Raw genomic sequence first — 26,748 nt, forward strand, 5'->3', positions numbered from 1 at the left:
TCATGACCTGAAAAATGAAAGGAAAAAGGAGTCAAAACTGCCCATTTTCCATTAAATTGTCTTATGTGATTATCATTCCCAGGAGTACCAATGTCTACACACCATTTTCATTTGGCTGATTTTAACCTAAAATTTCTGCAACCTTTTCCCATCAAGGAAACAACCAAATTAAGCCTATTGTTTCAAAATATTAGTATAGTGTAAAAAGTCATATTTTATGTGGCAAACTATCAGCTACTTGCTTTACATAGTATATTGCTTACAAGTTATAGTGGTGCTAAGGACCTAGATGTTCTGTAGAGGACCTTAGAAGTAACAGAACATATAATGACCCTAGCCAAGACAACATAGCATGTAGGATCTTATGATCTCACAGATGGCTACACCATCTTTGCTGGTGTGAGGGATGTTATGGATTGTATTTATTCCATCAACCAACCATCAACCATCACACCATTAAAATAATGATGTTAAACTTTATCAAGCTTTTTTACTGACCAGTATTTCAAAATCTCAGATAAAAAGGTTGTGTAGCTTCACAGATTATATGAAAAGTAGTGGATATGAGATCAGACAACAGTGGCAGACTGCTGCTGACATCTTACCAGATACTGTTGTCTTTGTTGTTGTTGCTGATGTTGTTGCTGTTGCTGTTGTTGTTGTCGTTGTTGCTGCTGTGGTGGCTGGATCTGCTTTTCCACCAGCGAGGTTCAAATTCAAAGAGTCAAGTTCAGACTGCAACTGCCTGCTGATCCACTTCTGAATGACAGTTGCATTCTCAAAGGTCTTCAAATCAGGCAGGTTGAGACCCAATAGCCCTTTCACCTCACTAACCGTGAGATTCTGTGAAGCAGTAAGGCAGTTAGCAAAATGTTATTTCTTTGCCAGTTAGGACACAAGTAAAGCCAAAACAGTCCTCTGCGCAAAGTTCTGGAGACTGCTTATATCACACCTCATGTCCCTGCTTACCAGGATTACGGTTTCATCCAAACTTGTAAACGTGTTTAGGTCCATGCTTATATTGGCTGTAGATAGGCTTCTTATGTAACTCACATCAGCACCTTCTAAAGGGACAAAAAGTAAGACAGTGATTATAATAATGTATTCATTTTAAATTATAGTGTAAAAAGTCATTATATTTTATGTTGCAGACCATCAGCTACTTTCATAACCGAAAGGTTGATGGTTTGATTCCCCTCTGGGGCACTGCTGCTATACCCTTGGGCAAGGTACTTAACCCAGAATTGCGTCAGTAAATATCCAGCTGTATAAATGGGTAACATGTGAAAATTGTAACCTGTGTAAGTTGTTTTGGATAATAGCATCCGCTAAATGCCAATAATGTAATGTAAAGTAAATTGACATCAGTGAGAGTGAGACTACTCAGTATAGGAATGTGTTTATGATTCAAAAACAAGCTCATTGGAGTCTCTGAATCCCTCCTCATTACCAAGCAAAAATGGAAAAAGCCTAACCCCACAAAGCAGGGAATAGCACTAGTTAAGGGAACAGAAATGAAAACCGGAAATGAATCACATATTCATAGGTGCAGAAGCAAACCAGCAAAAACTTAAAATTAATTTCCAATGTTACAGAATAGGAGCATTAAGGCAAAACTTTGCTCACTGTTGAATGTTAATATATCAACTCCAATTAATATACACAATTACAGTGTGAGCAACAAAACAGTGCATCAATAAGACATCTTTTATAACCCTGAGGATAACCCTTTGATAAAACCTGTTCAACTATATTATGAAAAGTATTTTGGAAAATCACTATTAACTCTCAGAGCTCTTAAAAGAAATTAATGGAACACAAAGAGCAGGAACAACAAACAGTGTTTTTGTTTGACGTGACACCATGGAGAAAAAAATCAGTCTCTATTCCCTGTTTCAAAGCAATGACTTCAACACTCACCCAAGTAAGGCTGAATGAGCTGGTACGATAGCAGCGTGTTACTATTGCGAGGTGTAGGTGTAAAAGCAGCTTTGGCGATGCTGAACAGTTGCCTCTTCTTCTCAATTGAACAAACTGAAATATCCAGGGAGTTGGCATCTCTGCAAATTTTAAAAAAAAAGGGTCTATTAGTCTACAAAGGATTTATTTGACCAGTATTGTCATATGAAAGAGACTGTTTTCCTAAACTGTCAAAAGTGAGGTGTACCTCACTAAAGACCATAGAATCCGGAAGCCACTCTTACCTGATGCTGATGGAAGTAATAGTTTGTAGAACACTGGCATCAAGAGAGCACAGATTTGTACCTCCGATTACATTCAGTTCAGAGGTCCCCAGAGTGTTGGTTGTTAAGTATTTTGTGATGATGTCCTTGCTCTACAAGATAAAATGAAGAACAACAACTTTGTAAGTGTACACTTTGTAAGAAACATGCATAATTATATGTGTTAACTTTGAAAAGAAATCTATTGTTAAATATTTGTTCGTATTATGATGTAAGAAAGCCAACGATTACAAGAGAAACATAAACTTTTTAACATCCCCACTTCTATACAAAGTATTCATAAAGTATTGGTAAAAGAGTTGTATTCTGACGGAAATATTCTGCACTGTGAAGTTGTAAGGGAACTTTGTCAAAAAAGATATATTGTCTTTTACAAAAATTTACAAAATGAATGTTTACAAAATATCTAAGCATCTGTCATCATTAATATCATTTTTTCTTTTCCATCTCTCTCAGAAAGAACCCCAATGCGTCAGTGTTGCTTAATATTCAGTAGAGTGTAAAGTACATCTGGAAATGTTCAGCGTGGATAACCTCAAAACTGTCAACATATTCTTATTGAATTATATGTAATAGGCATGCACCAAAATAAAAAAGAACCACTAATAAAGTATTGGGAACCTTTTCTGGTAACCAGTCTCCACCAGAGGAGTCCATCAAAGCAGCCAGAGTGTCTATGGTAGTGACATTCCACTTGCTGATGTCATCCAGGGAGGCTACACGAGAGACTGATCCAAGAACCTGAACCTGCTCGTCAGAAAGGCCTGATGGGTATGCCTGACAAAAAATAACAACATGACAGCAATTAGATGCATTGGCTAGTGATTTTTTTTTTTTTAGTATTTGTTGACACCATTTTAGGACTATTTCAGAAGTCATTGACAGTGTGAAAATACTTTATGACCAGTGGATTGAGATTCCCTGCACAAACTCTTAGTTTCATCATTGTATTACTGTTATTAGTAGTATTGGTAAGAAGCATTAGTAGTAGTACCCTTTGCATTGGCATTACCTGATTCAATTTGGTCAGAATGATCTGCTGAAACTCATCATCATCAACCTTTTCAGTCAGACTTGCCAGATTTTCCTTCACAACATTCACGTCCAAACAACAGTTAAACTGTGCAGCATCATATCCGAAGGGGAAGGCATCGTCATTTATAGTGACCTGTGTAATGCTGCCCACTGTGCATTCATTTCCTTAACACATAGACAATAAAAGAAAAGTCACTCAGACATGTTTTGAACGAGGATGTTGACAATTTGTATTGAAGGGACAACAAGCATGGTACATTCCATTATTTAAAAGACATTTCAGTGGGTGTAGCATACTAAATTCCACAGGTCTGAAAAGGTGCTGGAACAAAAATCAGAATAAGCATGCATACATTTCCTGTGTCTTATTGCAACCTACCTGCTGCTCGTTTCATTCTTCGAGAACCTGTGACTGCTTTGAACAACTTTTTCAATTTTCTCTTTTCTGTTTTCAGTTTTCGCAGATTTTTCATAAATTCCTTCAGGAATTTGCGTTTGTCCCGCTATTTGTTAAAAAAAAATACAAGTAGTTTGAGTATTTGAAAATACATTGTTTTCCATGCAGAGAGTAGAAAAATACTCCTAATAGAGAGTAGTCTTATTAATTATCCACACACCGTTGTGATTCTCCACCAGAAGTTGTCTGTTAAGTACAATGGAAGAATTCCAAGGTCATTCAGAGTTTTTGTGCTCCATGTTGCAGGGGATCTGAAAATAAACAATGGAAAATTTATAAAGTAAGGTTATTACAATATTGACATATATTTTGGTAAAATTTGCAGCTTAAGGCCTGAGCCTTTGGGCTGTCCAGCCATGAGCATCTCCTGAGGATTTCTATAGTAGTGAATACATGTGCGCTCTAACGTTGAATGTTGTCTTTCTGTCTTTTGCGAGACTGTGTTTCCGTGTTCACATACCCATACTGAGAGTTGCCACCAAGGAGAACGCTTTCGATTGCAGTGACCTGCGCGCTTGAAAAATCCTCACAGTTCTTAAGTTTCTCCAGGATCAGAGGATCCGATCCCTCAATGTAGCTTTGGTCCAGCGTGCAGCACATGTTTCCTAGCACCTCCACATTCTCCCTTGTGATATTTGTCCCAGCTATACCCTGGAATCAATCAACAATGTATTACAGATGGTTGTGAAAGAGACCTCAACAATTAAAAACTAAATTTGCTCTAAATACATGTCCATGGCACTCACTAGACAGCTTTTGGCATTGTTCAGCAAAATGGTTTTTCTGCTGCTCAACACACTGGACAGGACATTGAAGTTTGCATTTCCAGCCTCTGTGAAGTATGACCTGCAGTTTTCGAGCTGTACTTTGGCATAACTATGGGAGAAAAGGTCACATAAAAATATAACCAGCCACATTAAATGAAATTGTTTGAAGCTTTTTTTTTTTTTTTTTTTAAAAAAAAAGATCTTACATTTAAAAAAGGAGACCATTACCGATTCATGAAAAACCTCATCATTTACAGGTACTTCAAAGGAATGCATACATGGCCCTTTTCCATTCAAACATATGGGTTTTTATGGACTGATTTTTAAAACAGAATGTCCATTATACATTGTAGCATCTACATGTTCCCCTTTTGTCTTGCAATGAAAAAAAGAGTCTTCATCTGACTTACTTGTAATACAACAGCATATCTGAAGGGAAGTCAACAAAATTCTGTGGGCTTTCATCCTTGATGTTATTGTACATGCAGGTTAACTGTACAACAGAAAACTGTATTACTCTCTGATCTGTCTCTCAGCACAATGTATCAGCATTACAGATTTCTTAGATACACAGTTTTTCCAGTCTACCTGGGTTTGGCTCAGAACCACCTTCCTTCGATTCTTCCTCCGCCTGCAAGCTCTGACGAGATTTTTGATTTTCACCTTTGTGAAGGTCTGCACCCGTGTGCATGTGAAGCCTTGCAGCACATCCGTTGAAATGCTACAATATAATTGATAAATTTAATGTGCTATAAAATATGGTTGGTTTTAATATACAAATGTCCCAGTTGTTACTGGTCCTTGTCCCACTTCAGAGCATGCTCTCATGTAATTCAAAAAGCAAATATACAAAATTATTCAATAAGCCATGTAAGTAAATGTTGAAAAATTATTCAGACCCCCCTTCTCTAACAAGACATAGCATGTGAAGGCTCTGTCTACCCCTCTAAAATGAGTGCAGTATTGACATTTTATCAATAGATGCAATCACCAGTGCCACCACTACTTTCTCCTGTCATTAATAACTGAAAAAGCTATGAATTACATTTTATATTATAGTGTAATATAGATGATATTAAAACGTACTCATCAGCATCACTGATTCCATTTGCAACTGTATCAAAGAAGAGGACAGCCTGTAAATGAAATACATGGATCAAAATGTGGATACAGAAATCACGGTTGACGTATTTAACTTTCCATTTAAATACTTTAAGCATTTTTAAGAAGGGCCAATGTTGCATGGAATATAAGATGCTTAATACAGCCACAGGATGAGTTCCCTAAGAACACAGCAGTTTTATCTCCGGAATGAGCTTAAATCAGGCGGGAGAAACCTAGGTTCTCAGGAATAATGTGAACCATGAAAACACAGAGAGAACTTTCTGTAGTACCTGTTCTCGCTTCCATGTTTTCTGGTTGATTCGCTGTGCCACTTCTGATTGGTCTGCTGTTAAAAAGCTCAACTTATTTCTTGGAATTTCAGTGGCCATGGCATCTGGGATGTTTTGTAACAGCTGCTGTGACGTAAGGCTCACACTGACAATCTTAAAAAGGGACAAAAAAAAAAATTAGAGACAATTGGGAATTGAAAGAGGAGTATGTTCCACTCAGTCCTCTGTGATATGTGATGTATGTTTAAATTAGAGTCATCATAACCTTAACATGGATGAAAAGGAAAGAAAAATTATATTACATAATCAGCATTTGGCAGGCACTCTTATCCAGAGTGACTTACATAGGTTAGTTTTTACATGTGATCCATTTATACAGATGGATATTTACTGGGTTAAGTACCTTGCCCAAGAGTACAGCTGCAGTGCCCCAGTGGGGAATCGCACCAGCAACTTTTTGGCTACAAGCCCTATTCCTTACCACTATGCTACACTGCTGCTAAAAATATTGTCATTTTGTATTTGTTTGCATTAGTGCAGATGATATGCACGTACCTGTCTGACAAACGTTTGACGCACAATCTGGGGAGCATTCACAATGTTGGTAATGAAAGTTGCATCAGTGGCTGTCTCCAGAAGGTCTGAAGGATTAATGCTGGAAATGATTTTTGAGGGAACACCCCTTATTAATGTCCCCAGCTGTAACAGTTTTTGAGGACTGTCAATCTGTTGAAGGAAAGCATGTTTTTTTGAATGAATTCTGAAGATGAATTGATAAAGGCATCTTGACTGCTCTTCTATGACACATAAAGCAAAAATTCATGTGCTGTTAAATTTGCAACATCATTTCAAGTTTTCTTTTGGGAAATTCACACATTTGACTCCTTTCTTAATATAAAATATTATATAATGCCAATAGTTAAGCTATACAAAAACTAATACAGTTACAGTTATTTGCAACAAAATTGCAAGTGATGGCTATTGAGTAGTGTTTTGTCATGTGAAATGACCTTGAAGCTTCCTGACTGTAGCACTCGTATGATTGTAATGGCCTGTCCTTGGTTCCAGCCAGTCACGGTGCTCAGTTTGTGAAGGGAATCCACTATTACACGCGGTGGAGCTGCTGTTATCTGGCCAGGTGACAGTCCTGTGATTTCTCGCCCCAGAGCTGTGATTGATGCCGCATTGATAGTTTTGATATTTCCAGCCAAGGCTGCTGAGACCTGAAATAAGCAAGCAATGAATCAATCATTGAGCCAACCAATCAACCAATAATGTTCTCATATATTATTTTGCTTAGTCTTATTTTGTTACATTTGTTTAGCAGCAAATGGCTTTATCCAGTGTAAATTGCATATCTTACAGTGTTATCCATTCATCCTGCTGGGTATTTACTAAGGCAATTCAGGATAAGTAGTTTGCCCAAGGATACAACAGCATGACACATCAGCGCTCTTTGGGTTTTGGGCCCTGTTCTTCAGGACGATACCATATTGACAGAAAGTGCAACAGAGAGGAGAGTTCTTGGGAAAGGATGATAGGGATTGAATGATAATGTGAAGGGACCAAAACTGAAATCATGAAACAAAATGGAAAGTTCAAGCAGGATGATGTTTGGATTACAAACATTCAACATTTTATTGAAACTGTTCGTAAGACTAGCCACAGAGAGTATTGTGATAAACTGTGAAGACATTGAGCAATAGTACCATACCTAACGTACAAAAAAAATACTTTCAGCATATTCATGCTCTGAAATCATATTTTCCATATGGAAGAACATACACAGAAAATCTCTGATACTGAAAGTATTGATGACAATAGGATGCCCACTTATAATTAACAATTTTGTACACAATGCCTCACAGATATGCATTATTGCACCAAATCATGTGTGAGAAATCTGTGCATAAATGTAGTCAAATTTATGCTACACTGGATATTTTTATCATGCCATCATGAAATATTCAGAAGAACTGAAATATTTTCAGCCTAGTTAGAGGCAAAAGCCTGCAGTTTCATATTGTGGCCTTACTGTCACATCCACACAGTGAACTGCTCACAGTAACTGCACCTATAATAGCTTTGCCAGGCAATGGAGAAGCTTGCTTGTAATTGCATACAGTGAGCAGACAGTGCTGTAGGCTAAATATAATGACACTTAGGTTATCTACACAAGACAGACTCGGGGTGAGAAGCATTATAAGGGGCACTGGGGGATTTGCAATGATGTAATGTGGCAGAAAAATTAAGATAAGGAAAAAGAAGATAAGGGAGAAATTGCAAACTGGATTAGGCTTGATAATTTATTGTGTGGCTGTATGAAGCTGTATCTAATTTCTTTGTGCTTAAATGGTGCTTATACAGTAAAAGTAATGGCACAGTACAGAACTGAGCATTTGTAGTGAAACTTCAGTGTAATTTTGTTTATTTCGGTGGGACACTCTTAATAGGAATTAACCCTTGGGTCTGTAGAGGTATACGGTACTGCTAAACCATAAATTTGGCAGACAGAACACCTGCCATCGATATTATAATGGTATAGCAAGTAATGCCATTACAACTGTTTAATACCTTATATTAACCTATCAATAGATGAACACCACACTTCTGTTTTTGTTGGCATAAATTTAGTATGTTCATTGAATGTTCTGGAATTCTTCATGCTCAGAAACAAGAAGTGCACATATTATATTTATAGTGATTAATCTTTTGATAGGATCAGTGGATGGATTACAGTATGTTAATTTTTCTCCTTGGAGCGGTACTTACCGCAGGGTCCACTGCAGTGCAGGTCTGATTGAGGCTGTCCAAAACACTGATGCTATCATTCTCGCCCAGCTGAGAGAAAGCCGCTCCAGGGACATCACACAGGAAACTGATTGGAAGCCTACAGCGACAAGGACACATGACAGAGTGACACGATTTCCACCCTCTTGTCTCTGACAGGAGATCCCAGGCCAGCTCTTCTTACATACACTGCTGCAGGTTCTCCTAATGTGATCCCCGCTTTAATCAGAAAAGGTCTCCTTCAAGTAGCCACCCCTACACCTCAGCAATGTTTTACATGTGAAGAATCTGCTTTTACCATTATTCGCGTCACGTGCTTTACCATTGTTTGCATGACTAGTCAGCACAAGTTAAGCACTGGCGTGAGTGGGAACTCTGAGGAAAGTTCACTAAAGTAGCACAGAATATATGTGGTGAATGGAATGATGGTTGAGGAGGGTGTGTATTTTCCAGTGGGGACTCTGATGTTGTTTGTATGTACAATGCTCACTGTAAAGGGTTGAAGCCAGGGTTCCCCACGTAGATTAATTCAGTGAAACGGGAGGTGATACTCTGTGGGAGGCTAGCATGACTGAAGAGTTGGATGTTTTCTGGATTCACAGAGAAAACTGAAAGCTAAAACAGAAAAAAGCATACAGTAGAGTAAGAACAGCTTCTGTGGCAGCACACATTCTCATAACTACACAAATTTTGATGATGTCTTAGGTATATGGTATGTGCTCAGTTTAACTGCAATGCAGTTTATCTTTAAGTTACAAATTTAAAACTTACAAATCTTACAACTTAAAAGTGCTGAAAGAGCATGAAAAACTACTAAGAAGAAAAACTTACTGCTTCTTCAGAGCCAAATGTGTCGAGGTCTTCCAAGGAGATGAATTTGATGAAGACGCCAATGTAATTGGCAAACCATGCCGTTGAGTTCAGTTTTGGATTAGCAGCATTGTAGCACTTAGGGGTCTTATCTTTAATGACAAAAAACATACATATACAGATATGTACAGTATATGTAAGGCTCCAAAGTTACAGATACATTTTAATACATAAATACTATGATATAAATTATAGTGTCATAATTCTAGAAAAGTACAATAATAGCAGAAAATGCCTTCAAGGTGGAATACAGAATTTTCCATTATCTAGGTAATTTATTTTACAATAGACCTAGACATTAAGGGGCCATCTAATCTAGGTCAAGCAAGTATGACTTGTTCACCTGTCTTGAGGTAGTTTTTAATGGTGCTGTACACGTCAGCTTGAGTGAAGTCTGAGCGATTATAGCTGAAGTCATTTCCAAGCACAGAGACGCTATGAAAGTGAAATAAAACATGACACATTTAGAATTCTGGTTCTCAAACTTAAATTGCCTGTACAACTTTTCCACCCTTTGAAAATGACACTATAAGTACCCCTGGTCAGGGATCATATCTTGTATGTATTCTTGAATCTGGAATTTAAAGGCTGTATAAGCAACTGAAAGAAGCAGTTTGAAAGTATCAGAAAATGGGCTCAGACAGCTAGAGTCTGGTAGTCAACATTCAGAAATAAACTGACAGCAACAGTTTCTTTATTTCGCTAGTGTTAATACAGTTAACCCTATCAGAGTTAATGTTTTAAAGCTGTCCCCAACTTGAAAACAGCTAAAAATGCTCAGTCAACATCCATTTTCACAATGAAGAGGCAAGAATGCTGTGAGAGGTCTGAATGTTTCAAGGTTAGAAATAATACGTTTCCACCTGGCCTTTAATGCTTACAATTTCCTGAATGGTAAACATGTGGCATTGAGTGTTTGTGTGGAGCTGATGAGGTCCTTATTGAGGAATTTCAAGTAGCTCCTCAGCCTCTTCTCAAACCATTCGTTCACTTCTGCCTCATCCTCACTTCTCAGGGCCAAGTGCCAGACGCAAGGCAAGATTGATCGTCTCACACCATCAGGGACATTCTCCTGCAGAAAATATAAGCGGTCTAAATCCATATATCCAACATAATATAACAAACATAAACGTATTTACAAAAAATTTCCAAGACCTGAAAAATGACCTTAAATGAGTATGCATGACCTTAAATGGGTTTGAATATTTGTTTTCTTGATATTGTAAGTTAGTTGATTTTTCGTTTCCTGTGATAACAGATTTGAATACACACATGCAAGAGTCAACATCGCTAGGATGAATCTTCAGGTAATGAGTGAACCACTCCACCATGTTACTGACTGTATCGGGATTCAGTTCCTGGTAGATCCACCCCAATTCCACCTCTTCCCCATGCTCACAAAAATACATAAGACAAGTGCTTACATTTTGCAGGAATTCAGGAATCTGGTTGAAGTGGTCAAAGACAGTACAGAGGTCCTTGTCATTGTCCACAGCCATTGGCCCCCTGAGAAAGTCACCGAGCTCTGCGGGAGGCAAGGAGCTGATGATCTGCAGTGGAGACAAACACAAGCCACATGGAGGACAAGAAGCAAAAACTGAATTATTAAAAATCTTTCAGGAGAGATCAACAGCAGGACAGAATCAGACAAATAACACACTCAGACGACGGTGGCTGCTTTTGAGAGGGTACCTCAGTTCTTCGGTTTGGCGGGATCAGTGAGAGGAACGTGGAAAGTTTGGGAAACTGGAAGTTGAGGAATGAACTTTTCAAGAACAAGTAGAAACTGCCATTGACAAAGCAGCGCAGTGGAGTGGGCTCTGTGAAAAATGGAAGGTGGCTGGTTTTGATTCACAACCTACACAAGTACGCATGCCAGACAGCAATATAACATAATTTTCTTATTGCATTGTTTATCTAGATTTGTTCAAACATTTTCTCCAGTAGTTGGTTCCTAGCTGGTTGGCTATTAATCTTCACGACAGATTGAAAAAAACAAAAATAGATATTTATCATTTCCTCTATTTGGCTCTCTTACTGGAGGCAGAAATTAGAACCGACTTCCTGCCTTATATGCTGAAAAGGATGGGTCTAAATATGTTTATGATTATGAATGAACACCAGCGATGCATTTACATTGGATTGGGCCATGTAACTTATGGCTTTATGAGATATGGCTATATTTCTGTCAGCACCTCTGAGTGACAGCAGTATGTTAGCGTAGACCTCGTTTTGTGTACTGTTCTTCAGGGTTGGCTGGATCTCATTCATCAGCTTCACTCTGAAAATCACATTGAGGAATAGATTATATAAGACTCAGAGTGTGAATTGAACAGTAGGTTTTATGAATTTTCTGGATATGCTCTCACTCATGATATTGCTATCCACCTTCCAAGTCATGCAAGAACATTAAGGCACATAACAGCTAATGTGTTAGCACAAGGAAAAGAGTTTACACTGAAATGCAATCCATTCAGCATTCATTGAATTCACTGAATATTATTTGATTATTTTTCTTCCCATTATCAGTAAAGTATATGGATAATCTTACACTTCTTGGGTGGCGATGCAGCCCCTTCGTCTCACGATGTTAAACATGGGTGCCACATGGTCCTGTGAAAGGTGTGGCAAGAGAGGCCTGAGCCTGTCACGCAGCCACACCAGGACCTCTGTGTCTCTGATCGCCGGGTCAGAGAGGTTCCCTCTGTCCAGCACCTGCTGGAGCATCGCAGACAGCACCTCTACCGGGAAGTCGCGACCCTAAAAGAGAGGATACATCCGTCAATTCCTTCTTGTTCTGATCGTTCCTGCATCTTGTAGGTCCAGGCCCATGTGCAGTGGGCCAGGCTCTACCTCTCTGCCCTTCACAGAGGAGGACAGCCCTGTAGGTTGGACTGTGATGGTCCTGTAATTAGCTAGTCAGACCACCTGGGGGGGACAGAGTGTGATTCATGAGTAATTAATCACAGCCTGGCAGCATGAATTATGCTGTGCTCTTAGAGGACTTACAGAGCCTCACCACTCATTTAGCCTTTGAAAGTCTTCTCTCTTGTACAGTACAGGGTCATAGACGGCACAATGTACACTCTGCACTTTTTCTTACCAGGCAATGTCCAATAAAACTGAATGCTGAACAGACTTGATTTCATTTGCAGCTGAGATAGGGAGCCCATGGATTACAGCTGTAATTGTTCAACAGAATTCCTGCTAAGGAGTTAAGGAGGATTTTGTGGTGTCACAGTTGCTTATAACAGACTAGGTGGTTATTAATTTTAATAAGATCACTTAGCAACTAACTGTTGATGTTATCCCAATTGGTGGTGAGGGTAAAAGGATTTTGAGCTTGACTAAGTTGGCATTGTTATGGTTTTTCCACCTATTGTGTCATCTGTGGATGTTATGAAAGTGTTCACCACCCTGACACTGATGTTTACATCCCAAACATAAGGAAATCCGATTCAAATGTAGCCAGTATGGGGCAGCTCAGAGCTCATCGAGGATCTATTCCCTCCTGTTTCAGGAACTGTGTTTACAATATGGGCGGCAGTGCAGCATAGTGGTTAAGGAGCAGGACTCGTAACTGACAGGTTGCCGGTTCAATCCCCACTGGGACACTGCTGCTGTACCCTTGGGCAAGGTACTTAACCCACAGTTGCCTCAGTAAATATCCAGCTGTATAAATGGATAACATTGTAGAGAACTGTAACCTATGTAAGTTGCTTTGGATAAAAGTGTCTGCCAAATGAATAAATGTAAATGTAAATAATACATATGGTAAATAGAAACCCTGTATATTATTAATTTGGTATATACATATATACTGCACACATAACCCTTGCCATTACTGATATCTCACAGATTAGTTTCACATTGCTTATTTCTTACCTCGATAGCTGGAGAGAATCTATCAAAGAAAGCTCTCAAATGGGCATCTTTTACATGGTTCATTAGTTTATTGACATCTGCAGGGGTCCTCAGCTGTCCAGGAGTAGCAGAAACATCAGCTAACTGCTCCAGGGTCAAAAGAGGCAGGGCGTCCAACTGTAGACCCAGAAAGGAAAATTGCTTTAGACCTAGACCTATTTGATCCTAGATTATCTAGGCCGCTCATTCCATTTGACTACGAAGAGGCACATCATCTGTCAATTTCAAAGACCTACCGCTGTGAAGTTTCTGTTGAATCTCAAGATATCTTTGAAACTGAGAAAACCAGAAAACTCCCCAAAGTTCATTTGAAGCCAATTCGCACTGCCATTTGAACTGTAAATACAGCCGGGATCTGGAAAAATAACCAAAAAGGGGGTGTAAGCAAAATAAACACAATTCTAGCCTCCTTAATTACCTCCTTAATTACTTACCAGCTTATTTGTTTTAAGTTAATGCTTTAATAATCTTAACTTTTATGGTTTTATGAGTTGACAGAAAAATAGCTCCAAGTGGAATAAAGACATTACCTGAGGTGTCACTTTGAGACATGAAGACTCTGATGAAATTGTTATAGACTAAAGTCTGCTGCATTCTGTCCATTGCTCTGTATTGATGACCTAGGATTCTCACTCTGAAAAAGAAGGTCACCAGTGTGTAAGGCATTTGTCAGTATTAGAACATGCTCAACATACCAGTAACAATGAATTGTAAAGCCATGGATACTAAAAATTTTATCACAACCAGCAGGATATCAGCTAAGGCATCTGCTTCACTACCTACGTTCATATAAATGCACACATATACGTACATGGCCTGGTAGGTCTCACAGCTGAAGTTCCTGGTGCTGAGACATGACAGGAAATCTTGTGATGCAAAAGGTAAAAAGGGCATGAGCTGCCCTTGGAACAGTCTGTTGATGGAATGAATGTCTCCAAGGCTCGAATTACTCAGTCTGCTGATGAGAATCTCTGCAATGGCGTCCAGGGCAGGAGATGCGGCCGGGCCACTGAGGTTGAGCGACTGTGAAGGTGAACATTGTCATTTTTAAGTTTATAGTGTAAATTAATGTTATTATTTATTATGCAAGAGAAACAGTAAGACAAACTATTTTTGCATACCATGTTAGAGAACGTAATGAGGGCCTCATCCAGAACTCCAGAGACTTTGGTGAGGAACAGTTTCCAGACCTCTGCAGGGTACGTCATGTTGCTGTGCAGTTTGCAGCTCAGTAGAGAGACCACGTTTTCAGATGTTAATTGTGTCAGCTGAATGACAACACAAAAATAATAATACAAATAGTAAAGTGTTAATAACTGCAACAGAACAGTTTCATAAAACAGATTATAATAACAGCAAGATGATACAATATATTACTCCTAAATAATTAAACATAAAGAATTACACAACTGATTAGATTTGGCAAAAACAATTTTAACAATAACTTTTTTTTTTTACAACTTAAAGTATTAAAACTGGAGTTAAGTGGCAGTTCTGACTTTCACTGTACAAATCTCACAGATCTTACCACTGGCATGCAGGCATAATGTGTGAGATTGCTGTCGCAGAGCATCGTGGTCATGTTCCCATCAGCGAGGGGCAGTACAGAGCTGTAGGAAATGGAGAAATATAAGATATAAAGAGTCCCTCTGCTGTTAACATACATTTAAAATATTTCTGTTGTATGTATTCTGATGATTGAGACCACCCTCCTTTTATTATAACTACTATGCATCTAGTCCAACTTTAAGCATGTTTTTTAGTTTTAATTTGTTGGTCATGAGTGTGAATCCCTGTCAGCCTCATGATGTTGTGCGAATGTGGGAAAAAGTCACAATTCCTTGAACTCCTCACTCAGAGTAAAGGGAAATGTGAACAGCTTTTAGATTTCATATAAGATTACATTTTCAGTCTAGCTTGTCATAAGAGGCTGCAGGTTCATGTGTGTATCAATAGTACATGGACAGTGTCAGGGAACTACCCACCTGTTGACCCCAGTGCAAATTCCAGTCTCTGCAAAAAGAGAATTATGATTATGATCCTCAAATTATGGTCCTCACAATCACAGCCCTCCTCCCCTCAACACAAAAACTTGTCCTTCTAAATTGAACTTACCATTCACAGGGATCACAATGCACTGAAAGGAAGAAGAAGAAAAAATCAGATTCCGTCACATTAGTGTGTATTTTATGTCTTACAACACAATCTGACATTCAATAAAGATACACATTATTCCATCCAGCAACTGTATTTTTCACATACACTTACCCCTGCACTGATGATGCAGTCTATTGGGAGAAAAATAAAAGAATCCAATATCACAGAAAGCATGTAACAGTTTCAAATGAATACCCCTTGAATACAATTTATATCCAACCCCTTTCTGCCTTTGTGCCACTGACATTTGCATTCTTATCAATCAGTGCTAGGGTAGGTTGCTGACTCACTCTGAGGAACCATCTGCAGCAGGGCTTCTCGGCCAGCTCTGATGGTCTCGAATTCCCTGGGCTCGGATGACAGCAACTGGTCTAGCCTGTTTACCCTATGGAAAAATAGATGGACAACAGATGGATTTGCCAGGATTAATCATGTCCAGACTTCTCATTAAAAATAACAATTTTCATATTTGAAATGCTGAAGAAAGTCTTTCGGGTAACTCACATGCTGCTGTAGAAGTCACAGCTGATGTTTGCCTGAAAATTCAGAAGTCAGAGTCACAGTTAATTTTTTGTGGTCATAGCTTTAAATAAAATAACCTATCTTGAAATGAGCAGAAATGAAACCAGTTTGGTTTGGTTTCCACTTCCTCTCAGGGAATGGCTGTCCCTGAGAGGAAGGGCCATGCTATCCCAGCCTTCGCGTCTGACATTTTGTTAGTGGATATTTAAATGAGTTTTCATGAGTAACTTAATAAAAACAAAAACGTATGGACAATATATCAAAAGCATGTAAAATATGCATGTAGGCATTACCATGCTGGTGAGCATCACAACATAACGGAGGAAATCTCCCAGTCTCCTGTCCTTTGGCGACTGTAATATGTGGTCAAACACTTTGTTGAAGATGTCATGTGGTGGTCTAGTTTGGGCTGACACAATCAGCTCCGCTGTCTGTCTGGGAGTGAGTACAGACAGGGCCTGCACCTGTGAGGAAGAGTGGAGAGTGTCATCCAGTTAACCTTTACAAACACTGCAGATAAATTAAAAATTTTCAGTCAGCTGCAGAAACCACATACAAGATAGCTCTAGATTGATGAACTAAAGCCGTCAAACGCATAGGGCACACAATCAAGCTTTTGGATGAAATTATGGAGCGGTCACGTAAGAGGCTCGAATGCTTACTGCAGAAAAGTTTGGGTGTAAAGTCAGGAAGTCTTGTAGGGGTGCAAAAATGGAAAATCCCCCAAAATTCTTTGTCACCCATTCTGCACTGTCATTGGCATGGAGGATGCAACTGGAACCTGAAACAGAATCCAAAATGGAAGAGATGTAACTTTACAAAGCTTAGTGTTTCCTTTTCTTAAAATCAACTGCTGAATTTTCAAGCATATATGAACTGTTAGCATTTCAGAATAAAAAAAAGTAGAATAAGATGACACAAAAACCTGTAGACTGTCGCTGTGACAGGAAGTAGTGGATAAAATCAGTGTACATAAACTGCTGCCTCATTTCATCCAGAGACGAGATGTGAGTGCTCAGCTCCATGATGCTGTGAATGAAAAACAAAGAACATCCTCATCAGCATGTTTATGATGTAATAATGCTCCACAACAGATATTACATCTCATAAATCCAGTTTGCAGCAGCTGGTGAATCATCACTGTTGTGATTACACCTATGAGTGGAATCATAGATGGAATGGAACCAGGGGCGGCAGTGTAGCACAGTAGTAAGACACAGGGCTTATAACTGAAAAGTTGCTGGTTCAATTCCCTGCTGTACCCATAGGCAAGGTACTTAACCCAGAATTGCCTTGGTAAGTACCCAACTGTATAAATGGATAATATGTAAAGACTATAACCTATGTAAGTTGTTCTGAATAAGAGCGTCTGCTAAATGACAATAATGTAATATAATGTTAACCCTCAGCAGTTGTTGCATGTCCCCCCCCCCCCCCCAATGCTGTAAAATTCTTCAGCACTATGCTTATTAAGAACTCAATGTGTTTAATACAGAGAAAAGACTCTGGAGCATAATACATACAGTGCCTGGTATGACTCGCAGCTGAAATTCCTTGTGCTGAGACAGGAGAGGAGCTCGGCTGATATTGAGGGTAGGAGGGGCCTGAGCTTGATCTGGAACCAGAGCCGGATGAAGTCCACATGCTGAAGGTTCTCAGAGGTGTAGCCTGAGAGTGGGGACTCCACCGAGCTCATGTTCTGAGAGAAAAAAAAAAAAAACCTTTCTTTTGGCCTAAATTGAGGATGTTGAGGCTTCTGCTCAGTCTAACCCAATGTTCCATCTTTGAGTGACAAATGTAAACAGGAGTTCTTCTTTTTGGTACTAACAGAACATCATGAATCTGGCAGTCACTGAATCAGCAAAAATGTGTGTGTTTAAATTCACTATTGAAAGGCAATTATTATTGCAGTTACAATTAATGGAGATCCAGATGATGAAATGATTACTTGGTGTTCTTTCTATTTTCTGTTGTAACATACCAGATTAGAATATTGATCCATGGATGAACTCAGAGGTCCTGAGAGCTCTGTCACCAGAAGCTTCAGGTTTTCTTCGCTCATGGTTAGATTTATATGGGCTGCACAGCTCAGGACCCTGGCCAGATTTTGTGCTGTATTGGACATCTGTAAAGACATGCAGACAAACATGTTAAAATGACCTGATCTGATAATTCGTTCACCTAATTTTGATCAGACTTACAAAAGTAATCAAATGGCTGTTAACAGATTTGATAGGTGAATGAAGCAGCTACTTGAAAAAAAAATAACTGGAGAGTGGTGTTCTTGACTTCATTAATGTATCAATCACATACTATCACCCAAAATACAGGATGACGGATTTCACTTTAATTAATGCAGGGTGGGGCAGCAGTGTTCCATCTCAGTCTCACACATTTCCATGTATCCCATGAAAACAATAAAGAGGGAATTTAAAACTTAAAAGGAAATAAAAGTGGAATGCAAAAATGTGAAATATAAAATGTGTGACAAAATGTGCAATGTGCAGTATTATAAGGTGTTTTTTTTTTTAACCTTCATTCCCCTTCCAAGTGTTCAAGTGCCAGTGTAATGGCATAGAAAACGTGAGTGAAGGAGGGGGGGTGTGCAACGCAAGGACAGGAAACTCACGGAGCAGGAGTGACCATTTAGGATGGCGTCACAGATGTGCGGTGGACCAGAGGGGGTGGGATCCACGCCAGAATTTAAAGAGCTGTAAACAGACAAACACAAACGCTACACCATAAAACTGCTCTCGCTCTTTCTTCATGGTGCAATCTATTTATGAGATCAGTTCTTATGCCTTTCCATACGAGCAAAGCTTGAAGGTTGTGGGTGAATATAGCAGAACTTTTATTTGGCTTGGAGTGTGATGAAGGGATCGCACCTGGCTGTGGGCCGAGGTTGTTGAGCCCCCCCCCCCACGCGGACATCATAAGCAGGCAAAAGAAAAGAGGAGGATGGGGTAGAGGAGGATTGCTATGAATGTGCAGAGAGGATGTGGGATGTGGTAAGTGTGATTCTTACAGTTGTAGGCGGGACCGGTTTGCAGGAAAAAAAAAAAAAAGCGTAGGATGAGGTAGAGGAGGAATGCCATGAATGTGCAGAAAGGATGTGGTAAGTGTGATTCTTACAGTTATAGGCGGGACCGGTTACATTTAGTTAATTGCCTAGGGGTTGTCTGAAAATCCTTCTCCCGAATCTTCATTCAGAACTTCAGTTATACCTTGTCACTCTCCTATTATGTATTCAGGACATTGCCCTGCTTTGATTCTTATTTGCTATCTCTCTAATCTACCATACCGACTTTTCAGCAAATACTATATTGTTGCATTTGGTTTTATTTACCAAAGTATTATGCTTTACACATTTCCAAGAGAGTCCATTATTATCCCCCACATGGTACAGCTGAGATATTTTACCTTTACTGAACCCACTATGCACACGCATTTCTGAAAGTATCTGATCCATGTCCTGCTTTAACGCATGGCAACATCAGGTAAACCAGCAGGTAGTGAGATTAAATCAGTTAATGATTTTCAGTGTCAGTCTGTTGTATTGCAACACTGCTTCTTAGGTTAAAAAAATGGCAAAATGCTGCACCACAGGACTCACAAGACATGCTGGAAAACAGCGGTGAGGTCCTGGGGAATCTCTGTCTGGTTCTTGGGGAGGAATCGCCTCAGCACGGGGACCACCACGTGCCGGAACCAGTTGTCCATGCTGGTGATGTCAAAGTTGTCCAGAGATGGTGCCGGATTGGGTTTGGTGGTGTTCCTCAGGGTGATATTTTCAGGGAAGTGTCCAGCCAGCTCTGCCAGTGTCCAATTCAGCACCGCCTGGGTCAGCATGGTGCTCTTTATGGAGGTTAGGTTGTTCTGAGGACAGGCAAAGTGTGAATTTAAAGGACAGAAAGGCCATACTGGTCAAAGTGAACACTGCAAGCATTGCATGTCACTGGGACAATATGAACAGCTGAATCTGAGGAGATGGAGTATCTATAACACCATTTAATTTAAAAATTTTAGAATTAGCAGGAATAAATGTAGATATTTCCTATACACATCATGAGACATTTTCACAGGGCAACAGAGTGGATTTGGAATTAAAGAATTAAGTGTGACTTATGTTTTTGGGCTGTGGCTAAAATGGCTTAAAACCAGCACATACAAACAATGTTTGCTGATCTTCCATTAGAGAAATGAAAGGAGTGATGTGTGAGAGGTCAGAAAGTCACTTTACAAGGATCAGTCGACAGAGAAACCACACTTAGCAGTGACCCTGAAAACCTGGTAAGACAAGAACGTGCTTTGATAATGTTACCATTGTACTTTCAGTTTAACTTATTTGTACACTCGTATCATACTTATTCGTATGTGTTTAATATGAATGCAAAATAAACCATGAAACATTTACACAAGTGTGTGTGAAGACAAAATGAAATCCTAAAGGAAAAATTCCACAGAATCAGTAAAAACAAGGACACTGGAGAGGTTTTGGCAGAAACCTGCAGTACCTGCTGAGTGAGGGACACGAACTGCTTGACGAAACTCCCCAGAGGTTTCAGGTACATCAGAAACTTGTTGAAGCTCTGTGAACAGAGTAAATACAGGTTTGCTTGTCTTGCACATTCTGTCACCTCCGCATCATGCAATACAACTCTGACCCTCACTGAAACTACCTCTTTGAGATTTTGCAGAGGCGCTGTCATGTTGGGCTGCACCGTTGTCATGTTGTGCATGAGTGGTGGCGTGGTCATGCTGACCGTGGGTCCCGATTGGTTAAGATGTTGATTGTTCAGCAGAGGTTGGAGCAGGCTTTGAAAGATTAGGCTGATGGTCGAGTTGTCCAGGCCGCCTATCTCAGGGTGTAGGATAAGCTCTGCCTTCTGCTCTGGAGTGAGGAAGTTCAGAACTTCCAGCTGTTGGAGAAAAAAAAAAAGATTATCCAGGTAAAACCAAATAAAAATAGTTGTGTTCCTGTTCATACACCAGAGGTTTGCAGGATATCTGTATCAAATGCCTTCACAATTCCATGTCACATGAACCATGAACCCATATTTATTCACTTACGCCATTGAATGCAGGGTTCAATGTAGTGAAGTCCTTGAAGTGAGCCATGCCAGAGAATGTCCCAAAGTTCTTCATCAACCAGTCCTTACTGCTGTCTCCATTGGCAGCACAGCCTTAATATGCAGCAACAAAGAGTGCAATATCACTTTCCCAGCCCTATACTTTAACAGTGTACTAAGTGTACAGTGTAAGTGAGTAAATGGGGACTGAGCACACTTCCTCTGACATGGCAACAGAGTCAGCCAGTCCCCAGTCAATGATAATATGTTGCGTGAGTGAAGTCAGTACCTGCTGTACTGTTCCTGGCAAGGAAGGGGTACATGAAAGACATGTAGATCCATCTCTGCCTGGCAGGATCCAGGCTTGAGAAATGATCACTTAAATCTTTTACCCTGTGGGTAAAAGAGGGTAACAATTGTTGTCATCTTTTTGAAAATGCAGGAAGGATCACAACATATTATTAATATTAATTAATATTTACATTTGTAGACTCCAATCAAAAGCACATGTTTGACCCACTCATGGTGGGTAAAGAAGTGACAGGCAGGCGGTGAGGAGTACGTACAGAGATTGGTAGGTCTCACAGCTGAAGTTCTTGGTGCTGAGACAGGACAGGAATTGGCTGGACACAGTTGGTAACAGAGGTTTGAGCTTCACTTGGAACCAGGCCTTGATGAAGTTCACTTCCTGGAATGGTTCCCCCTCTGAGGCATTTACACTGATGCTTCCAGCCAATTCCAGGATAGGAATAGGACTGTGAACTAAGCCAGACCTCTGTGTAAAAAATAAGAAAGCTACTAGTTCATCAGTGGCAAGAAGAACATTGTTATCAAGAAGTAAGAACCAAGAAGAACAGTTATCTAGTACAAAGAAAATTATTTCAATAACTGTTGCTGATTTCCATCAATCTGAATCACTTTTGATTCAGTTGTTTTGATGTTTCCCAGAGAGTAAACACTTGTAATGTAGTTTACTAGTAGATGTAGTAAATTTATTTTATAAACCAGATCCTACTATTTAGATGTATTTAAGTTATTTTCTGCTTGGGGCAGCACAATGGTTAAGGAGCAGGGCCCTTGGGCAAGGTACTTAATCCACATTTGCCTCTGTAAATATCCAGCTGTATAAATGGATAACATTGTAAAAGACTGTAACCAATGTAAGTCGCTCTGCTAAATGCCAATAATGTAATGTAAATAGGAAATTGAGTACAGATGCCATGGGAAAAATGTAAGCTATTTGAACTGGACTTGGGTTAGCATTTTAATGACAGTGGAAGATCATTCAAAGAGACTGAGTTTTACAGTTTACATTTGATGACAAAATCACTGAAACTGCCCAACAAAATGTGTATTACCAAAAAGGAGTAGACATCCAAAGCTTCCTCTGCCACTCCATTGAGATTCTGGATGTGCTCCTTGTTGTTGTCAGACATGTTCATAGGCCTCAGCCCAACACAGTGTAAGAAGCCATTGACTGTGGAATTGGAGACCTTAAAAAATAGGTCAAGAGGCCAATTTAGTAAGACATCATAGAGATAATTAATCACATGTAATTTCAACAAGGCACCAGACACTGGTATCCTTGATCTCTAATGCTCACTGGAAGAAATGTGTCCTTTTGGAATAAGATAACTCTTAAATGACAACTATTGTCAGGTGAGTGCATCATTGAAGAATCCACAATACACTTAACAAATGTTTGCTATTGGGCTTAGTTGGTGAACAGCTTCTGGGAGGTGTCTTTTGATCCATCCTTGTCATCACCATAAGGAAAATACCGTACCTGAGAAGAGGCAGACGTTACCAGGAACCCTGAGGTTAATAGAAAAAGAAAGCAAATATTTCAGACTGTTAACTGACTGCCTGTGAAAAAAATCTCTTTCACTTTTACAAGCCAAGCCTTGGGCTCACAGACGTCATACACATGTTAATCATCAACACTAACTGATGTTAAGAGGAAGGATTCCTACTCACCCAAAGATATGGCAGCTATGAAGAAGATAACAAAAGGTCGACGGTGTCGCATGATGACATTAAGTTATTGTTTCATTGGGGATTGACCTATACCTGATGGGGGAAAATATGACATATGTCATAATTCAAAATATTCATTTAACGGATACTTTACATCATTTAAATTTGAGCATCCATCTAATCATTCTGTCTTAACTACTTTGTATATTTCTGCTATTATTTTTGGAATTTTGTACCTGTTAACAGTGACTGGGGTGTAAAGCGTCTCTTTAGAAAAGAGGAGCTATAAATATGAATACAGAAGAGGGAGTACAAATTCATATTTTTATCAGATGTGAACCAGATAATTGGAAAATGTGTTCAGCTTAACTACTCTTTCTGAAATACAGACGGTTAGACCTCAACATTTGAAGCTTGTATGTGTAGCACAAAATCACAAGCCCCTATATTCAATATTGTTTTCTCAGTTGAGAAGTATTGTCATTACACAGCATATCCACTTGTCAAAAACATGTTAGCAATTTCACCTTCCCCATTGTTTAGTCTAAATATATTACTTGATGTATGGCATAAGTGTTGTTTTATACTCTGATTTATGTCTTGGCACAATTAAACTCTTACAGAGGTGTAGCTAAAGTAGAAATTGTGGTTACCATGCCAAATGGGAGTGGCCAGTTTTAACTCCCCAATAATCGGCATATTAAGTCTTATATAAAAAGCCTTCATCAACGTAGCCATTGGCTTGTTAGAAATATTCAAGGAATATCTCGTACTGTTTGACAAAATTTCAAATGAGAACCATCTCAGATGTCCCTCTGAACTACCTTTGCATAGCACCTGCTCTGAGATTCCAGTGAAGAGCATAATGTCCTATGGTAAGCGTTGAATTTCTGCTGTACCACAGGAATCAACTTAACCTTAAAAAATCATTATTATTTTTTTTTTTTACTTTTCTCAAGAAAAAACAAGACCTTAGAGCAGGCTGCATTTGGGACATGCTGAAAACTGGCAGACCCCTATGTAGTTCAGCCCTCATCAGGTAAAGGTGTGGTGATGACCATGAATGCATGCGTGCTCCACGAGGCGGATAACAGATAACAGATATCAACACATACAGTACAAAAGCTGGCCAGCCCTGAAACGTCATGGTCACGGCAAATGAAATGTCACAATCTGTGCCAGATGTAATAAACCTTCACTATCAAGGAATTACTTTTATGGAGACTGAGCCCACTAATCTTGTTTGTCTGGTTTTCTGACTTGTGTGACCCCTTCACTCACCACTTGTTGTGAAAACATGATTGGGAATTACGACAATGAGAAACTGCCTTCCCACTTGAGTAACACCAACAACATGTATGGTGTGTGTTCAAGTGTACCTGAGGGTATTGTTTAAAAGGGTATACTATTATTTAACCCAAAAAGACCCAATAATTATTTCAAGATGTATCCAGTTGTTTCTGATCAACAATAAAATAGCCATCTATTGGGAACATGCTTGGTATGTCTTACAAAACACTTTCCTTGTGTGGTATTTTCCAAAACCTATTGCCATTTCTTCAAATAACTGATTTCAAGCATGTTTCAAGCAGTTTTGTGTGTGTCTGTATGTATGTGTTTGTTTAATGGTAATAGTAAAATTAAAGGAGACATTCAATCCTAGTTTTATGACTAACAAGAATTTTTTTGTCACAGTGCAAAATATTCTTTACATTTTGGTAGGAAAACTCACAAAGAAAGATTGTTGAATTTCCCCCTAAATGTTACTTTTCTTTCTCAGAGACCATCTTGCAGTCCAGATTAGATTCTTGATTGATAGTCTGAAAAACCAACTCATGACCTGTCTCTGGTGTGTAAGGACCTACTGACCATATAAAGTGACATGTTTTAGAAAGCCTTTCCTCTCAGCCACTCATGTGTAAAGCCAAGATTTACAAAGCATAAAACATTAACTTAAGGGCTGTTCCTAAAATTATTATTTCAGTTCTAACTGTATAAAATGTCCTGCCCTGTTCAGTACGTCATCCTTCATGTCATCTTCGAAACAGATTGAAAGAAATTAGGAGATAAAAGGAACCGGCTTACCTGTGTGTCACACCACTCGAGGTCTGTGGGTAAGTGATATTTGAGAAACTGGTGTACCAAGACAGACTGTGGCACATGAAGGTGTGTATGAGAAAAACAGAGGAGGCTAAATGTGGGTGTGACCCACCTTGTATATAAAGCCACAACGTGGATGGGTGAGCTGACTCTGATTGGCAATACCTGGGTCTTTACCTTAGCAACATAAGAGGGATGGCTGTATTGAAGTTGGTCACAGATTTGCCCTCCAGCTGTGTCATCTGTAAACTGAGCCACTCATTGTCTGTGTGTGATACAACACAATGGAAGGCAGTCATTTTACTTTGCTAACTCTGTTTTACTCAACACCCCGTGTCATTGGAGATCAGATTATTTATTTCTTTGTGAAAACTGAAGGTTAAAAAAAAAACTGTGTCCACCTTAGATTACATGTAGAATCAATGAAAGAACCATTCTCTTTTGTAAACTTTTACATATCATTTCAAAGGCCAAGTCAGACTGCAAAGCATTTGAAATTTAAAGAATGCCTGTCATCAACAAAAGATATCTTTACATTACTGGAATTTTAGCAGACACTCTTATCCAGAGGGACTTACATAGGTTACATTTTTTTGTTTTACATTTTAACCCATTTATACAGCTGGAAATTCACTGAGACAATTCAGGCATAAGTACCTTGCCCAAGGGTACAACAGCAGTGCCCCAGCAGGGGATCGAAACAGAAACCTTTCAGTTACGAGTCCTGCTCCTTCACAGTATGCTACACTGCCACCCCTATGGTTTATCTAAGGTGAAGGAGTAACATCTATGTAAGTAGTAGAATGAAGTGGCAGAACGGTGATGATTGATGAAATTATGTCCTAGCAATAGTACTCATTTAACTGATATATCAGCTTTAATCGAGAACAGATTGAATGAGATAGATACAATGGCCTTATTAAGTTTTTGCCTTGGTTAAAGGTAGGATATAGATTTCTGAACATATTTCATGATATTAGGATCTGATTTAGAAGGACGGCAAACAAAGTGAGTGTTACAAGAAGCAAGAATGTCTAGAATCAAGAATGCCTTCATGCAATGTCTCATAGTTTTTTGCACTTGGTCTAACTACTGTTTATTTTAGCATTTTCATGTGAGAGCCCATTGAAACTCAGCTCTGTCAACAGGTCTGAACGTGTCATTTGAAAGATCAGGCAAGTAACTAGAATCTCTACTTTTTAATATGAGCTGAGAAGTTAAAATTGCAGGAAAGTGTGAATTATTCTGACTTTGAGAAAAATATAGTGCATTTAAATATGCTGGGGGTACATAATGTTTTCTTCTTTTGTATTAATGTCTGTTACCCTGCAACAGTGCCAATTATTAGGTGTATTTAGCTATTTATGTTGTCAGAAGCTACGGTGGCATTGCAAAGTATTCACATGCTTTCACTTTTTGCACTTTGTTGTGTTATAGATTTCA

The 26,748-nt window shown here is 39.2% G+C and overlaps 1 protein-coding gene across 1 annotated transcript; it reads right to left on the bottom strand.

The window, feature by feature from the left end:
• On the bottom strand, positions 1–25,366 carry mslna (mesothelin a). The gene is made up of 53 exons (XM_036552840.1): positions 25,291–25,366; positions 23,206–23,298; positions 23,015–23,043; positions 22,587–22,721; positions 21,795–22,003; positions 21,518–21,621; positions 21,230–21,342; positions 20,839–21,078; positions 20,674–20,748; positions 19,773–20,035; positions 18,789–18,870; positions 18,141–18,284; positions 17,683–17,858; positions 17,085–17,188; positions 16,822–16,940; positions 16,453–16,623; positions 16,142–16,173; positions 15,928–16,022; positions 15,749–15,768; positions 15,596–15,617; positions 15,466–15,493; positions 15,009–15,090; positions 14,602–14,748; positions 14,292–14,503; positions 14,011–14,114; positions 13,717–13,835; positions 13,442–13,597; positions 12,108–12,316; positions 11,752–11,837; positions 11,249–11,376; positions 10,981–11,106; positions 10,438–10,628; positions 9,900–9,991; positions 9,518–9,648; positions 9,177–9,301; positions 8,669–8,786; positions 6,907–7,119; positions 6,452–6,622; positions 5,897–6,049; positions 5,589–5,638; positions 5,091–5,223; positions 4,913–4,995; positions 4,482–4,611; positions 4,196–4,386; positions 3,896–3,986; positions 3,658–3,781; positions 3,256–3,443; positions 2,865–3,020; positions 2,205–2,335; positions 1,921–2,060; positions 970–1,064; positions 599–843; positions 1–7 (listed from the first exon to the last, which is right to left on the bottom strand). The coding sequence occupies exons 2-53, from the start codon at positions 23,255–23,257 to the stop codon at positions 1–3; spliced, it is 6,540 nt and encodes a 2,179-aa protein (XP_036408733.1). The 5' UTR covers positions 23,258–23,298; positions 25,291–25,366.
• Positions 25,367–26,748: the final 1,382 nt, after the last annotated feature.

Source organism: Megalops cyprinoides, chromosome 19 (genome assembly GCF_013368585.1).
Source record: "Megalops cyprinoides isolate fMegCyp1 chromosome 19, fMegCyp1.pri, whole genome shotgun sequence".
In the NCBI taxonomy this organism is placed as follows: Eukaryota; Metazoa; Chordata; class Actinopteri; order Elopiformes; family Megalopidae; genus Megalops; species Megalops cyprinoides.

Excerpts from the sequence above, each read along its gene's own strand:
- mslna (XM_036552840.1), bottom strand. The coding sequence starts at position 23,257 with ATGCGACACCGTCGACCTTTTGTTATCTTCTTCATAGCTGCCATATCT. Across the intron at positions 6,623-6,906 it reads TACAGTCAGGAAGCTTCAAG|ATTGACAGTCCTCAAAAACT; the intron begins GTCATTTCACAT and ends TTCCTTCAACAG. Across the intron at positions 3,987-4,195 it reads GGTGGCAACTCTCAGTATGG|ATCCCCTGCAACATGGAGCA; the intron begins GTATGTGAACAC and ends GTTTATTTTCAG.